Source organism: Scatophagus argus, chromosome 7, assembly GCF_020382885.2.
Source record: "Scatophagus argus isolate fScaArg1 chromosome 7, fScaArg1.pri, whole genome shotgun sequence".
NCBI classification, from domain to species: domain Eukaryota; kingdom Metazoa; phylum Chordata; class Actinopteri; family Scatophagidae; genus Scatophagus; species Scatophagus argus.
Window position 1 is genome coordinate 281146 of NC_058499.1, and position 16925 is coordinate 298070.

Genomic DNA, 16925 nt, shown 5'->3' on the forward strand with positions numbered 1-16925 from the left:
CATGATACCAACGGTCTGCTCTCTTCAAAGTGGTGAGAAAAAGGAATAGAAAATCAAGCTATAGGAAAAGCTGTAACCCTTTATTTTTGCTGCTACACTCATATGTGGTCATTATTTAATTGAAAGCAAATCTTTTATTTTCCTGCGGTGACAAACTTGATTTTGGTTTAAACTCTAAATGGCTTTTAGGTAAAATCTTATGTTTGTCTGAGTGTGTGCAGCCAGACACGTCTGGAGTATTCATGTGTCTTTAATCAGTCAAATGAACAAGTACATTTAATCTGAGCCCTCATACTGCACTCATTTTCGCTGTTTTAACATTAAATAACCTAATGACACAACTTTAACTTTTACCGACACCATAACCTCACACATCAGCTTTTCACTTTGCCATGAGGGGATTCAGTCTGACTTTTTGTTAAAATGTTTAAGGGGAATTTTTCCCTTACGTGAGCAGAAATCCTTCAAAGAGGTAACTAAAATGTCAAACATTTCCCCTCAGTCAGCAGGCTGGTGATGCAGCAGCAGCTTCCTGTAGACAAATAATTTACACATCATGTAAAATAAACCGACGGTCAGTAAAATTAACTTTGCATGAAATCTCAAAAATATTTACTCTCTAAAATCTTTTCAATCTGGCTGCAGAAAGTGTCCTTCAGACAACAGCCAGGGAGCAAAACTCCCCTTTTATGAAATACTAAGAAGTCAGTCAGGTCCACAGTGCACATCTGCTTCCTTAAAAGTCTGTTTGTTGGTCTTCTGTTAAAGGCCGTGTGGAGCGTCTGAAATCAAAGGACAATCTGACTGAGTGCCGGGCCGAGCCTGGTGGTTCTCTGTTCCAGCTTTATTAAACTTGAAACTTTATTAAACAGTTTCAGAAGGTGAACTGTTTTTGTCCAAAGAGTTGAGGACAGACTGAGAAGCTGCCGCTGGTGATGGTTTAACCTCCCCGTGGATGTGGAGCGCTAGGTTCTACACGGCCTGCTGTTTGTCCTGAGTCGGGCTCGTCTCCTCGGCCTCCCCTCCTCTCTCCTGGTTCCAGTCTCGGAGGCCCTCCGGCAGGCTTGTGTCCTCCTCAAAACTCCCTGTGCCCTCCACAAACTCCTCATAGGTCGACTTCTCCTCGAACGGCCGCGGGCCCAGCAGCTCCACCATGTCCGCCTTGTCCAGGACCTCCCTCTCCAGGAGACGCTTCCCCACCTGAGGAACAAATTTTGCACAGTTTATGTGCTGATTGTTATCTGCTGTAAAAGCTTTCAGTGAAGAGCTGAGATTCACTCGGCTCAGCAGCCTTGAACCTGAAACCTGAACCCAGCGTCTCACCATCTCCACCAGCTCCTTCTTGTCCTCAATGAGCTGCACAGTTCTCTGGTAGGCTCGATCCACCAGCTCCCGGACCTCCTCATCGATCAGCTCAGCTGTGGCCTCGCTGTACGGCTTCTCCATGACCATTTCTCCCTGCCGCGGCAGATCGAACGACACCTGCCCCACCTTCTCACTCATCCCAAACTGCACCACCTGGAGGTCCAGGGGAGGAGAAGGCGTCACTCTTATGTCAAATCAAAAACCAAACAGGACCAGCAGGTGCGTATCGTGTACCTGAGCGTAGGCCGACTGTGTGACCTTCTTCAGGTCGTCCTGAGCTCCCGTGGTGATCCTACTGAAGAAGATCTGCTCGGCCACGCGGCCTCCCAGCATCATGCACATCCTGTCAAACAGCTGCTCTCTGCTGTACAGGTACTGCTCTCGGGGCAGGTACTGGGCGTACCCCAGACCCTTCCCACGTGGGATGATGGACACCTGGACACACACAAACGTGAGGTTTAAAGGACAGTTTGCTTCTTTTCAGTCTAGTAGAATCGGCAGTGAACGCACACCCTATCAAAGTATGTGTCAGGTGTTTCAGATGAAGCTGTACCTTGAGCAGCGGGTCGGCGTGCTGCAGGAACCAGCCCACGATGGCGTGACCGGCCTCGTGATACGCAACAGTCTTCTTTTCTGTGGGCTGCAGGACCTGAGTCTTCTTCTCCAGACCTAAAAGCACATGAGAGGACAGGTAAGATTAAAATGACAACACCACGCAGAGCGAGAAGAACAGCTCCAGGATACAGTCTTCACTGACCTCCGATGACCCGGTCAATGGCCTGTTCAAAGTGGTTGCCGTTGACGGACGGGTTCAGGTGTCTGGCGGCGATCAGCGCTGCCTCGTTGCAGACGTTAGCGATGTCGGCTCCTGAAGAATCGCAGAGAAAACATTTCAGCTTTCTGGCAACATGTTCATTCAGCTTCAGAATCATCTCTCACTGTCCCTCTGTCTGTTTCTCTGTCTCTGTTTCTCTGTCTGTCTGTCTCTGTCTCTCTGCCTGTATGTCTGACTGTATCTGTCTGTATGCCCTAATGAGAACAGCAGGGTGAGACAGATGAAGCAGCTGGGACAAACCAGTGAATCCTGGTGTGGCAGCTGCCATCTTCCTGGCCAGCGTGTCTCTGTCCAGGCTGGGGTCCAGTTTGATTGGCCGCAGGTGGACTTTAAAGATGGACGCCCTGCCTTTGATGTCTGGAGGACCTGAGAGGAGACAAGAGAAGCTCTGAGTCCTCTGCTCAATCAGTTCAGCGCCTGATGGTCATCATATGAGCTGGAGAGCCGTGATGGGAACCATGTGAGGTCCACTGTGTGGACAGTCCTGAACCCTACCAATGTAAATCTGTCTGTCAAAGCGTCCTGGCCTCATTAGTGCAGGATCCAGGACGTCAGGTCTGTTGGTTCCGGCCAGGACCACCACATTAGTAGCCGTGTTAAACCCTGCAGAGAAAACAGAATCAGACAGTCAACACCTGAAAACGTAAAGCGAGTGAAGAAGCAGACTTCGGTCCAGCTCACCGTCCATCTCCACCAACAACTGGTTCAGCGTGTTCTCCTGCTCACTCTGACCTCCAAAGTTCCCACCGCCCCTCTTCCTCCCCACGGCGTCGATCTCATCGATGAAGAGGATGCACGGGGCGTTCTTCCTCGCCATGGAGAACATGTCCCTCACCTGTGGAGGACAGGACTCTGTCATGTGCTGTCCTCTGCTCCGACAGAATTCTGACGGGATTTCCTTTACTCACCCTGGCGGGACCGACACCCACGAACATCTCCAGGAACTCTGAGCCGTTAACGGTGATGAAGGGGACGTTGGCCTCTCCGGCTGTGGCCTTAGCCAGCAGAGTCTTCCCGGTGCCAGGAGGACCAGAAAGCACAGCACCCTGAGATCCCACAGAATGAGACCATCAATACGGCACAGCAGTCACATCGATACTGCACTGATCTTGTTCAGTCAGAATGAGTTGTTGTCATGTCAAAGCTCCAACCATCTAATAAAGCCTTCGTTTTTCACTGCTGATGAATTCTGCTGTAAAACCCAGATGACCCAACTGTAAATGGAAAGCAGACTGTTGTTGGATTAAGAAAAGAGTGTGTGCGCCATTCTGGGTGTGGTTTAATCACAGTAATAATAATAAAGGTACTAATACACGTTATGTAGTTCAGTCTACATTTGGTCACATTTGTATTTGTTGGTCTGCATTAGGAAAACCCGACTGCTGGTGCCTTCACAGACAGGAAATCGTTCAGAGTGAAAGCACTGATCCTCATCTCTTAGATGTGCATTTATTTTGAAATTCCAATGGCACATCCTGTGATACCGTTTGCATGTGTGTGCGAGTGTGTGTATGAGTGAGTTTGTGAGTGTGCGTGTGTGCGTGAGTGTGTCTGAGAGTGTGAGTGTGTGTGCGTGAGAGTGTGTGCGTGTGGCGTGTGTGTGTGTGTGTGAGAGTACTTTGGGGATCTTGGCTCCGAGGTCCTGGTACTGCTGTGGGTTCTTCAGGAAGTTGACGAACTCCAGGATCTCCAGCTTGGCCTCCTCGCAGCCTGCCACGTCTTTGAACTTCACATCAATGTTGCTCTTCATCATCTTCGCCGTCGACTCCCCCATGCTGAAGGGCCCGCCCCTCCCGCCGCCGAGGCCTCCTCCCATTGGTCCTCTGCGTAGAGTGAAGACCAGCATGCCGAGGATCAGCAGGGTGGGGAGCATGCTGAGCAGGAAGGAGCTGGGAGGACAGAGAAGAAGGTTCTCACCGGTCAGTGTCTGCTGTCCCACTGAGCTACAGACCCTGCAGTCTGCGTGTGATCCCACCTGTCGCTCTCGGTGCTGTAGATGACGGCCGGCAGGTGGGACGGCTCGAGGCCGAGCTCCGCGAACGTCGCCTCCAGCTTCCTCTCAAACGTGTCGACGCTGCCGATGTTGAACCAGATGTAGCTCTGCAGGTCACATGTCATCACGTGTCTTTGTAAGGACGGGTTAGACTGAGGACAGGCCCGATGTCCTGCTCAGCCTCTAAACGTCTAAGTGCATCTCTTGTTGTTTTCACTGACAAACCGAACGCCTGAAAGCAGACATCACTCACGCTTTGTTCAGTATGTTTGTGTTTGTGTCAGACAGTTTGCTCTCACCGCTTCGGCGTCGGCTCCCGGCACCAGGATGACCCTGACGTACTGCTTGTTGACCACCTCCAACCGGTCCACCTGGACACAAAACAAGGCTGTGAAAATGCAGTTCAGTTAGAGCATCTGCACCGCTTCGTGCAGCTGGATGCAGGCCTGCTTCCTGCTGTCCAACGTGTTCAGGTCTACAGACTTTGTTCAGTTTATTTTTTATATATGTCCCAGAGAGCTCCTCACTATTCCTCTGCCGATGTAGCGCTGGACAAAATCCTTCCAGGTGATCTCTCTGCTGTTATCTCTGAAGTACAGGTAGAGTAGAGCTGAACTCACTCCGGCCACAGTCACCATAAAGTACCGGAAATCCTTGTCATCCCAGGGGACGTCCCCCTGAGGAGCAGAGATACAGAGACACAGCTGGAGGTCAAACAGTGAAGACACCCACATGGCTGGACGTTTACTGGAGCAAAATGTGCAGCAGCCGGAGCTCCCTTCACTTTAGAGCACAGAAATGCGACATGTTTTCAGTGTGACCCTGCAGTCCGAGCCTTCAGATGTGGAAAACCGTCAGGCTGTAAACGGATTCTCGAAGCCACCCATTAATGTCACAAAACAGTTTCTGCTTCACATGTTTCACCTGATCAGCCCTCTTCGCTCTGAATCTCAAACAGTTTGTTAAATTTCAAGCCAACAAGAGACACGTTGACAAGCTTAGGTGTCTTAAATCAGCTGATTTTTGTTTGTCACTGTGGTTCAACCGCACAGGAATACCTCCTGGAAGTCTGACGTAGGGACGGCCGATACGTCATCGTTTACAGTATATCGTCAAAAACATTTCCCACGGTAAGAATCCGTCATCCCACGATAAAAACGATAAATTCCCATTGATGATATATGTAAGTGCGCGACACACCCGCAGCCCAACACGTGTGGAATACTGACAACAATGGTGGAAGGCGGGGCAGATACGGCGGGCAGCGAGGAGCTCGTTCCTAAACGGGGCTCCAGCTCTGCTATCAGGAACTGGTTTGGTTTGCACACCGTATGAGGATCAGAGCAAACGGTGGAAAGAATTAACGGAGGCTGTTGTGATGTTTATAAGTTATTTTTGTTGTTTGCACCGTTTTTTACTGCCTTTGGGCCAAAAAGCTTTAATACATTTTTAGTAAATAACAGATTCTGTTCTCACATTTCAGACTTGTTTGTCTGGTGTCACTCACTACACTGTTGCAGTACACGTGTACTACTTGAACTTAACTGATGTAGTTTAGTAACCGTTATTATTATTTTGCTGATAGATTTATAGTCAAAAAGATTGGGCTAACCGTGATTAATATCAGAAATTATCTGGATCAATTTTTTAGTCCATATCACTCAGCTTTAGTGTGGGAGATATTCCAGTCACAGGTTAATTTGCACAGACACATTTTTATTTGAACTTGAAATAATCGCTGATGTGACGTTTTTCTGAACTTATTTGTCCTGTTTAATTTTAATGTGGATATGAACTCCTTTGTGACCTTGAGATGAGAAAATTTGAAGGGCAAAGCTACTTTAACTTTTGCTTTATTTTGAAGCGGTTTGTGCGTTGTGCAATGCATCTGTGCATATCAATAAATACTTTCAAACATGGCTGGTTGGTGACTAATCACTGCTTACCATTTTAACCTGTTAGAATGAAGTAGTTAGCTTGACTTTTGATTTGTCAGTATCATTTAAGAACAATGTTTGTGGTGCAATAGGGTAACTGATTTAGAGTCAGAAACATGCAAGTGCAATTGTCATCAATTAATCGTCAAATTAATCGTTATCGGCTAAATGCCATAAATAATCGGGAAACGTTTTTTTGCCAATATTGCCCAACCCTAAGTCTGATGTACCTTTTGTATGCGGCTCCACCACTGTTTTCCTCCTCCTCCTCCTCCTCCTCTCTTCCCTCCTGCTCCTCCTCTTCCATCTGAAACGCACAGATGATTGTTAGATCACACAGCTCTGCTTTCAGCAGGCGAGCACATTCCTCAGGGTTGTGCTTCTGTTGTGCTGTGTCATGGGATCTGGCTGTTTTTGACTGTAGAAACAACCTGCTGGGTGTTGTTGTGGGTCGATATGTCAATCAATAAAACTGCTAACGTATGTGTGCTCTGTTGGCTGCTTTCAGTGCCGCACACAGCAGCTCTCACCTTTGGGCTCGGTGGAGTACAGTCGTCGCTGAGCTGAATGGAATCTGCGACGGGACAGGAAGTTAGCTGGGACCTTCTGGAAAAGAGCACAGAACCAGGATGAGTCTGCTAGACATTGATATGAAAATCCTGAGCGCAGTGCAGTCGTGAAGCTGTGGGGTCCACAGGATGACAATATAAAACAGGAGCATAAGCATGTGGACAAGCTTCTTCCTGCTGTTTTGTTTCTTCTGGCCTGGTGTCAACTTCTCAGTTTTAACACAGACACATCTTAATGCTACAGCTGACGTTTTGCAGACCAAACTGTGCTTGTGCTTCGACTGCTTCCTGCTTCAGTGTGAGGTGTGTGATGCAGGAGCTTCACTGTGGCTCCTGTTCAGAGCAGCTCAGCAGTCTGTGAGTGTGTGTGATGAAGACTCACATTAACTTCAGCTGAGGACTTCGTCTCAGCCCTAACCCTAACATAACGCCACAACTGTGACAACTCTGACTGTGTGCTCGGTACTAAAGCGTGAATCTGTCCTGTAAAGAGACCAGCACAGCTGGCCGACACGAGGGAAACCGACTGTTCTGGCATCAAAGTACGACACGGATAAAAGTATCGTCGAAACTCCGTTTAACGTCTGCGTTACAAACAGCCAATACTGTAACGTGAACGTGTCGGTGCTGTTTTATCACTTTGGCGACATGTTTCACAATATAACGAACTTACAGAACAAAGAGTCACTGTGCAAACCCCACACAGGAAAGTCGGGTTCTCTTGCAGCAGTTTCCTACCGGATTGGGCTTGTGTCGAAATAAAAAGCAACCTATAATCACACAAATGATGTGGATGTTTAAAACATGGAGTTTTACGCGCTGTGTCGTTTCATCGTTAAGCAACGATCGCTGAACTATGTGGTTTTGGCAAGAAGTCGGCTTAGCTAGACATACATTTAACTATTAACTTCCGTGAAATCCTCTTCATTAAGTCATTAAGTCGCTGTTGGACTCGTACGTTTCAAAGCCAACAGTCCAGAAAACTTTCACCTTCACTTACCGGGGCAGCGGAGCTTCGGTATCCGGCTGTGAAGAGCCGACCTGCCGTCGCTGTGAAGAGCCGAGCGCGGGCTCCTCCGCCTCGGCAGAGAGGCAGGGCCGCCGCCGAGAGAAGCCTCAGCAGCTGAGACATCCTCTCCGTGCCGCCGTCCAGTCCTTCAGACGAAAACACAACGATTTTTGTTTAATTTCCTCCACTGAAATTCATGGTGAAGTACCTACAAGTGTAGTTGGATAACAGCAACTGCGAGAAATGTCAACTGGAGGATGATGTAAAGGACCGGAAGACTTTCTTTTCGGGTACCTGATGGAAATGATTGTACGGAGAACAATAAATTGTAATTATTACATTTCATTCAGCTCAGAAAAGCTCACTGTAGTACAAAACACACATGTTCCTGATCTGATACGCATACGCGCATTTGAATACTTTTGCGATAACTTTATTACATTCAGGCAGCGCAGAGACCAGCCCCGGGTCCTCACAGCACAACCTGTCTCTGATTGGCTGAAACAGAACCCTGCTCGGTGTCTGTGAGCTCGCGCACGTTAGGGCACTCTCGTGTTTTCTGACAGGCCGTGAAGGCCGCGCAGGGGAAAGAGCATGGGAGGGTGAGCGGGTGTGGTGGTCTTTGTTTGTTTGTTTGTTTGTTTGTTAGGGATTTAGACTGTCTACTGTCTGACCCACACTCCTTTATTCAACGCTTCATCGCACTTTACTTTGTGTAGCACATGTTAGTTTATTTAGTATATGTTTAGTCTATTTCCTGCTAACAGTTAGGCCTTGTTTGGTTGTTTGTTTGCTTACTTTTTGACTAACCTACACTGCTGCAATGGGCTACTGGATGCTTGAATTTCTTTGAATTTGTCTGTCTTACCCCCACGCATTTTTAAAATTACAGCATTCAACAAGTAAACAAGAAAATAAAATACTAAGAGTACTGGTCACAGTCTGTGAGAAGAAGTAAACAACATCACATCACATTCATTGACCCCTAACTAACCATTAGTTTTATTGTTCATTAATCTGCTGATCAGTTTCTCCATCAATCAGTTGGTGTGTTCAGTGTGGGAAAGCTGCAGAAAGCCTCACAATTACCAGAAATCAAACGTTTTCCATGTACTGTCAAAGAGAAGCAGCAAAACCATGCACACGTTTGTCATTTCTGCTTGAAACGTGTCTTCAGTGATGAATCAGTTATCAAACTGAATTCCAAAAGTAAACCGGAAGTTAGACTAATCTTCACAGCACTGACAGACTCTACTATGAGACGGTCGGTTTTACTCAGGATTTTATTCCAGTAGAATAGTTAATATAATCATGAAACATCAATTACAAAAAATGTTAAATGCACATTTAATAGGTAACTTAACTCAGAGGAGCTTTAAATGTGATTTTTGCTCTTCATTAGCGGTGATGATTAAAATGCTCATGTCACACTGAATGCACATTTCTATAAACAAACTGTATTCTCTAATGACATATTTACAACTCAGCAGGTAGCAAAAGTAACAAAAATACGGTTGGGCTAAAGACAATGTGAGTGGACATGACAAGAGACGACAGCGTCTCCGTCCATCAGCTCTCAGCTTCCTCTGTAGGTGCTGTAGGAGAACCGACTCATCAGCAGAGGGAGGTGGAACCTCTGCTCAGGATCACTGATGGTGAACACGACCTGGAGACACACACAGGCTGATAAATGATTGGTTGACTGTGGTTTCGCTCTAAATGGAAGCTGTGGCATGTTGTTTGTCATGATCCTGATGTGTTATGATGCGTCTTCATAGGATTTGTTTGCAATGATGTATAAAACAAACAGTCACAAGCTAAAATGTCTTTATTTCCTCAGTCAAATCAATAAAAACCTAAACAAAAAAGCCAGATTTATTCCTGGTGTTTTCCTCAAAAGACACTCTGGCAGTGAAGCATTTTATTTTAAATGCAATCACCTGTCTGTTATTCCTCAGTTACCACACGTCCAGACACAAGGAACATGAGCTGAACTGTTGAGAACATCCAGTGTTTCTAAGTGAAGTGCTGAGGCTCACCTCTACATATGGGTAAAAGGAGGTCTGACCCACAGTCTCCCAGTATGGACCAGTCTCGAAGCGCAGCTTATACATGCCGGGGATGAAAGCTTGTCGGCTGACGAGTCCTGGGCAGCGGCCGTCTTCATTTGTTGTCCTAGAAATCATTAAACTGCTGACTTTTAAAGCTCATATGGATTGTTTGAGGTTGTTAACTTTCGCCTCTGCTGCTAAGAAAAGTTTTCTTCATCTTCATCTGCTCTGACAAAGTGTTATGTGGGCAAATTTTTAAGATTAAAATGTTGTGTTTTTCCTTTCTAGGTTTTGTCACATTTGGCTTCTGCTGTCTAGAATATTTAATATGACCTAAAGCTCAACACAATCACCCTAATCAGATCAGCATGTGGTGTTTTTTTAAGACAAAATGTGGTGTCTGAGTCATTCTCAGAGGGAAACTGAAACCGTGTTGAAGTGAATGGGACCTGCAGTGAGCTTGACAAACCACAGACTATGTCAGCTGATGTACCCGACGCTCAGCAGGTTCCAGATCATCTGTTTGGAGTCGAGTCGGTGCAGGCTGAGGGCCATCCTGGCTGCTGGGATGCCGTCCGCCGTGTTCAGCACGTGAGTGGTCAGAGGGCTGGACTCCGCTGCCGCCATGATCTGCTGGACAGGTGTGGACAGGTCAGCTCACCTGTGGGACCTGCAGCTACACTGACGGCCTCACAGAATGGAACAATAAGAACAACAACAATAACAATTCGATGAGACATCAGTGCTAGCAGACATGAGGAGTTAAGAAGTTTCAGATCAGTTTTAATAATTAACTTCATTTTTCACTGACGCATAACTTAGCTCCTGAAATCCTGCCTTAAATCTCGGCTATTCTGGTCCCTGTGAAGGAAAGCTGAGGAGCAATCAGCACAATACAGAAAGACTGCAGGAGAAAGGAGCTTCAAAAGATCCAAGATAAAAACGAAACCTTGATCCTGGTTCTACAAAATGTGTTCAGAGTAGTGAGGGCCCTTTTCTTCTGGTCAAAGTGGTGTAGATATCCATGACATGAAGGTGCGTTCAGACGCCGTGCGTGAGTTTTAAGACAAGCCTTACCTCTGCTGCAGCAAGTTCATTCACCTTCCCAAACTCATCCAACCTGTCGCACTGGCAGCACACACACACACCCACTGCAACTTAAGCAACTTACCCAGCATGCACTCAAACAGAGCCGGTGTCAAAGGTTGGCTCTAATGAATCGTTACAACCAGCGGACTCTGCGGCTTCAGTCAACAACATGTGAGCAGTGTTTGAGAGTAATTCATGAAACTGTTTGAACATGATAAGGTTCAGCTGATTTAATTAAAACACTGACAGCGTAATGTTATATGGCCTGTATGGAAGGTTTCCATTACAGTGTCATGATTGATTCTTCTTACTGTAGCAGAATTGCTCCTGTTTCAGTATTATTATAACATGTTTTCAATCATTTGTTCCCTTATTCTCTGTATTTTCACATATGTTTAAGATAGATGTCGACCAGAGGCGACTTATCAGGTTCGGTGGATCAGAACATTAACAGGTAGGTTAGTTAGTTAGAAGTTAGTCAGTCAGGAATTTGAGCAGGTTAACATTTTAGGAAATATTTGCTATCTGACTGATAATTAAATACAGGAGTGTAGTCAGATGTCTTAGCTTAGCACAGACTGGACTCAGCTCTTATGCTTGAACAAGCTTGCATTGATGGCCAAAATCTCACTATTTTAGATTTAGACATGTTCCTTTCAGGATGAACTGTAGTGGTGATTGCTTAGCTTTTCATCCAGCACCATCATCAAGTTGAAGCTTAATTTACTTTATCTGTCACCAAATACCCGGAAAACTAACAACACCATCAGCAGTACAGCGCAGTCATCGATTGTTAGCAAATGTCAGCACTTGTGTTAGGCTTCATTTCTACCAAACCGCTGACCACCTTTGGCTTCTCTTTGGTGGAACTTTTGGCGCCCAGGAGGAACCCATAACACTATGATCATTTAATTGACTAGACACAGAAGTAGAGAATCGTGTTATTGTTATTACACACAAAGCTTCAAAGACACATCAATTTTATGAAAAATCATTTTACTACACTACCGCTGAAATAAATCACATTTAGCATTGAGGACAAACACAAAAGGTCCAACAGCAGAAACTACAGTGAGGCCAAATTAAAGACACGATCTCTTATTAAACACTTCAGTATCATTTTTTAAACGTTTTAAATCATGTCCATAGGTATGAAGAGCCACTACTGAACACATTAATGTTTTCAAGTGTAATGTTTTGAGACTGACAGATATTTTACACGATGCCTTAAATGTACAGTATTTACAGTCCATCATGTTTCTATCTTGTCCAGCTGGGCAGACGTGCCAGAGGAAAAGGATTTCTGTGCCTGAACTGACCGCAGGATTCAGCTTTGCTCTTCATATCAACAGTAGTGAGAGACATTCCAGTCAAAAAGCAAACCGTACTGCAGAGTCAGACTTCTGTGGTGATTGGACGTCCACAGGAAACTTCAGCAAACACGCCCTGCCATAAAGGTGTCAAAGGTTCTGGTTTCCTGTCTCTGACGGGGTCTGTTTGGTCTTCATCTGATGACAAACCTTCACATCAGACTGACTCTTTACTGACCGCTCTGTTAGCACCTTAAACAGCTGTTTATGAGTCCAAACTGGTCTGTTAGCTAACTTGAACTAATTTGTCTCATCTGCTAAAATGATCCATTGGTGGAAAAATGTAATGTAAGTAAGTGAATATAAGCAGATATAAACGGGCCCTTGTACGTGTATTTTTTATTCAAGGTTAATGCACATATTGTCTGACGATCTCACTTTATAACTGATTTCCTGAGTGAATTAAATTCTCTCAGAGAGTCCTGCTTGCTGTAGTCCTGTTCACATCTGGTCACACCAAATGACTCGTGATGAAAACAAACTGCGTGATGAGGAGCCGCCAGCTGCTGCCACTCTGACCAGCATTCAGCAGAGTGGAGTCTGACATGGAGTCTACGGTGAGAAACGGAGCCGCTATCGCGCCTACAGAAAGACTTTTCCTTTCAGTCTGGCTATAGAGTAACAAATAACATAATATATGTGAGATTTTGTTGTCATTGTGGACTGAAAACCAGATCAGATCAAACTGACAGACAGAGGGCAGATCCCAGGGTGGAGGAGAATCAGTCCAATGTGGTTCATGTCGCCAAAGCCTCCTTGAAGCATCGTCCATCCCGGCCGTTACCGAGCTTCTGTTTCAGGAAGGATGTGCAGAAGAGAACAGAGTCTGAAACCAAATGTCCGTGATCAGCAGAGCTCAAACAAACACTGGAAAAAGATTCACTCTGTCCTCACATCAACAGAAACCGTTCCTTTTAGGTTTGAGACGCACAGCAACAGAATCCACCTGCGTCAGCTTCGCAAAGACCACCAGACGTGTATTCAAAAGATTAGATCACACATTGGTTCATGGTTAACTGGAAGAGTGCACTGAGCAGACTAAAGACCTCTTCCTTAGTCTATTAGGTGTTAATTAAAGAGAAGGAGCTCAGATGGAAAGTGCATTGTCTTCCTGGCAGCACAGAATGCTGATATGCTGATCTAATTCCCTTTAGTTTGTCTTTAAACAGCACTTTACATTTCTGCTGACTTCCCCAAAGCTTTTTACCTCCTAGTATCTCCTGCAGCTGCAGACATGGCCAGAAAGTGAGAACAGTTTGACAGGAGGTTTTAGTCATTCGGTGACAATAAGAAAAACACAGAATCTGACAACAGGCTCCTCCCTGAATGAGCTACAGCACCTGAATGCAGCGATCCGGTCCTTCAAAGTGTCCTACCTGCAGCGTCACAGGTCGTCCTCAAGATCAGACTGCTTCATCTGCAAACACAGAGACAGCAGGTCAGTGAGAACTCACTGCAGTCAGCCCTCATTAACACAAGCTTCTCATCCTCATCCTCAGTCTCATCAGCCTCATCTTCACGGGGTGTAACACACACACACGCATACGGACAAATGGTAATTACTAACACCCCCCCTCTCTCTCTCTCACACACACACACACTTCCTGTCAGAGGAACAATGCAGCAGATTAAGAGCCAGTTTGTTCTCCGCCTCCGCTCAGATTAATGAGGCAGCTTCGCTCTGTCAGGCAGGTAGGAAGCCTGCAGGCTGATTCCATATCATTATGTTTCCTTGTAAAGAAACAAAAACAATGAAAACACTGCGGCTTCACACTGAAGAGCTGCTGAACAAAAAGACCTGCAGACACTAAACACATCGCCCCGCACAGACTGGGTAAAGTGTTTACATACCGTCGATGACACACAGTTTCATGTCCTCCAGGACAGACGTGGGCAGGTGACAGGATGGACTTGGGCTGGTCAGTTTAATTAAACATAAACTATTTTTTTTAGATTTGTTTGTCCATTTTTAGTTCTGAACGGCCAGCAACACAAACAAGCAGTCAGGTTTATTTTCTGTTCTGCCTAGAAATGAAAAGTTCATCTAGAGATTAAAATTGATCTGCAACTATTTTTCAGTAAGTCATTCAGAACAGCTTCTTGCTGTTTGTAGAATCTTTTGCTTTCAACCCGATGGTGGTCAAAATGAGATATTTTATAAGCCAAGTGGCAAAGTAACAGCAGGAGATGACAAAAGTTGGTGTTAATAAAAGATTATCCTCAGGAGGGCAGTACTGCATTACAGACAACAGCAGGACTCAACAGGGTCAGTTGTTGAGGTACTCTGAAGTACTTAACTTTGGCTTTGTACTTTGGAGGTTTCAGGAAGTCTGTGTGGGTAGATGAAAGGGTGGTAGTTGTGTACATTTACCCTGTGGGTGTAGCGCCGGGCGTAGCAGTGCTGGTACTGCAGCGGTTCGTCCTCGCTTGCCTCTCCTGGTTCAGGACTTTCTCTGTCCAGACTGCTGAGGGAACCTTGGTGAGGAGACACACTGGACTCCCTGCTGTGAGGAGGCTCTGACACACACACACACACACACACACACACACACACAGTATTACCATATTGTACTACGTTTGTGTTTTTGAAGAGAGCCAGTCTCTCTTCTTATGGCTCAGCTAGAAATGTAAAAACAGGACAGTTTTTGTAAAGGCCTGTTAATTGTGGATCTGTTGCTTATTTTCTCCATTAATTGATTGATGGTTTATTCACTATTTTCATTATTCCACTAAACGGCTTTGGTCCTTCATCAGCAGCAGCAGCAGCGAGAGAAGCTTTCTAATGTTTATGTTGGGAAAAAAATTCATCTGAAGAACTGAAAACTGTCAGCATCCCTTTAATCGTCACATTCTTCTACCCGAATCTGATTCTTCCTGCTGGAGAAATAAAACACACACACACACACACACACACGATGAGAAGATAAGTGCTGAGCGCTGAAGGGCAGCTTATGAAAGGTTACGAGGCTGGTGTTTATCGCTGTTTACCTCCCTGTCATAATCCACGCTCGGCTGGCGGTAGTTTTGTCATTGAACCATTACTCACAGGTGCAGCATGATAACACATCACACCTGATGGTAAACAAACTGATTCACTCTGCATCATCAGCCGCTCACAGATCATCTGCAATAACAAAGTGGGGTTCAGAGTGCAGTCGGTCTCCGGGTGGATCAGACCAGGATCACACTGACGTGCCGCTGTGGTACGAGGGGCTTGATTCACATTGACACATTACATGATATTAAAACTGGCAGTCTGTGGGAAGCTCACCCTCATGAACCTTTAACTTCCGGACGAATACGTTCTGTACACTCTAGTGATGCACAAATCACAGTCTCATAATCCCTGATCAGTCAGACGGTCTAGATTCTGATCCTGGGGGTTGAGGGCTGCAGGCCAGGTTTCAGTTTCAGGAAGGTGTTTGTTGTCTCTACCTGAGCAGTCCTTCCCCTGTCTGTCCATCTGGTCTACGCAGTCCAACAGACCATCGATCTGGACCTTGATCGCCGTCAGCTCCCTCTTAATGGCGAGCAGCTCAGCCATCTTCACTGCAGAGAGACAGAGAGACGACAGGGACGAATATCGTAATGTGCATCGAAGTGAGAATGTTGACGTGTTTTCACAGGATTTTGACTCCATAAGTTGGCAAGTCAGTTTGGTGTCCATGCGGATGAAAATGTCATCCAGCAACCCCTGCATTCATCGAGCCTGCATTCCTGCACCACCACAGGCTCTCAGCACTGCACTTCCACCTTCGCCTCCGTCCTCACGGTGCTGCGAAACGGACCGCCGGCGCCGCCCTCAGCTCACCAAACGACCCTGAAAACTACTTCACTTCTGAAAGCTTTCCGACCTCAGAAGCTCACAAAGGCAATCTAATTTTCTTGTGATGGGATGAAGTAAAAACTATTAAGGCTTGTAATAAACTCGTATAAACAATTCTTATTTGCCACGCGCTATTAACTCGGTCTAATTGTGAGTGCTGATAGGCTCGGCTGGGTTACGGCGGGGAGGAGAGCCCTGCGGTACAGAAACCTTTAATGAAGAGACCATCTGGCACACCCCCCACCCGCCTTCCCTGCACCACCCTGAGGCCCCAACACCGAGACGAGCCATCACGCCGCCAGGAGAGCACACGAACAGGGTTTTAGAGATTTTAAGAATATCATGCCGCACAGTTGTGAACACTCAGGTCGAGGCGCTTGTGTGAGTTTAAAATGTAAAAGCCTTTAGTTTGAGAGGGTTAAACGTGCCTGCGTATCGAGCTCTGCCATCAGCCCAGTGCTCGTGTCTCTGCCCCGGCTGGTTAAAAGCTTTTTAAGATTTAAACAATACGGCCGCGGTGTGATATTTATTTATTTAAGGATTTGTTTTTGTCCTTCACCCTCAGCGGTGATCAGTGAGTCAACAGATGTTCAGTTTGTTGGTCCACAGCAGCAGATGTCACTGAATCCTACACACACACACACACCGTTCTGAGGCGTTAGCTTCAGCAACTCAGAGCATCTCTCACATGTGTTGGAGGAGGAAGGGGAGGAGGAGGAGGAGGAGGAGTGTGTGTTGCTGCTCCTTCTGGGCGCTCTGCTGCTCTTCATCCTCAGAGCTGCTGTGGAGGAGGAAGAGGAGGACCAAGGTGAAGGTCGGGGCCTTTTGACAGGACTGGGATCCGCCAGGACAGAGGGGACAAGCTGGTAGTCAAACCCCCT

The 16925-nt window shown here is 46.2% G+C and overlaps 2 protein-coding genes across 7 annotated transcripts; both read right to left on the bottom strand.

Moving 5' to 3' along the window:
• Positions 1-235: 235 nt before the first annotated feature.
• Positions 236-8146, bottom strand: afg3l1 (AFG3-like AAA ATPase 1). Of its 2 annotated transcripts, none has more exons than XM_046395273.1 (17): positions 8003-8146; positions 7700-7854; positions 6661-6733; positions 6361-6437; positions 4721-4870; positions 4493-4564; positions 4176-4300; positions 3819-4089; positions 3109-3246; positions 2882-3035; positions 2696-2803; positions 2441-2566; positions 2123-2233; positions 1919-2034; positions 1600-1800; positions 1324-1518; positions 236-1200 (listed from the first exon to the last, which is right to left on the bottom strand). In XM_046395273.1, the coding sequence occupies exons 1-17, from the start codon at positions 8052-8054 to the stop codon at positions 973-975; spliced, it is 2352 nt and encodes a 783-aa protein (XP_046251229.1). In that variant the 5' UTR covers positions 8055-8146; the 3' UTR covers positions 236-972. The 2 variants fall into 2 exon arrangements, with proteins under 2 accessions (XP_046251229.1, XP_046251228.1); XM_046395272.1 differs by having other exon boundaries at positions 6661-6736.
• An 831-nt stretch (positions 8147-8977) lies between these two features.
• Positions 8978-10951, bottom strand: LOC124062484 (5-hydroxyisourate hydrolase-like). 5 transcript variants are annotated; one of them, XM_046395277.1, is made up of 4 exons: positions 10837-10951; positions 10253-10389; positions 9748-9898; positions 8978-9374 (listed from the first exon to the last, which is right to left on the bottom strand). In XM_046395277.1, the coding sequence occupies exons 2-4, from the start codon at positions 10384-10386 to the stop codon at positions 9285-9287; spliced, it is 375 nt and encodes a 124-aa protein (XP_046251233.1). In that variant the 5' UTR covers positions 10387-10389; positions 10837-10951; the 3' UTR covers positions 8978-9284. The 5 variants fall into 5 exon arrangements, with proteins under 5 accessions (XP_046251233.1, XP_046251231.1, XP_046251236.1 ...); XM_046395275.1 differs by having other exon boundaries at positions 10253-10392; XM_046395280.1 differs by having other exon boundaries at positions 9748-9883; positions 10253-10392; positions 10837-10950.
• Between the last annotated feature and the right edge of the window lie 5974 nt (positions 10952-16925).

Excerpts from the sequence above, each read along its gene's own strand:
- LOC124062484 (XM_046395277.1), bottom strand. The coding sequence starts at position 10,386 with ATGGCGGCAGCGGAGTCCAGCCCTCTGACCACTCACGTGCTGAACACG. Across the intron at positions 9,899-10,252 it reads TGGAACCTGCTGAGCGTCGG|TTTAATGATTTCTAGGACAA; the intron begins GTACATCAGCTG and ends AAAAGTCAGCAG. Across the intron at positions 9,375-9,747 it reads CCTTTTACCCATATGTAGAG|GTCGTGTTCACCATCAGTGA; the intron begins GTGAGCCTCAGC and ends GTGTGTCTCCAG.
- afg3l1 (XM_046395272.1), bottom strand. The coding sequence starts at position 8,054 with ATGAAATGTAATAATTACAATTTATTGTTCTCCGTACAATCATTTCCA. Across the intron at positions 6,737-7,699 it reads ACCGAAGCTCCGCTGCCCCG|AAGGTCCCAGCTAACTTCCT; the intron begins GTAAGTGAAGGT and ends GCTCTTTTCCAG. Across the intron at positions 3,247-3,818 it reads TCGGAGCCAAGATCCCCAAA|GGTGCTGTGCTTTCTGGTCC; the intron begins GTACTCTCACAC and ends GTGGGATCTCAG.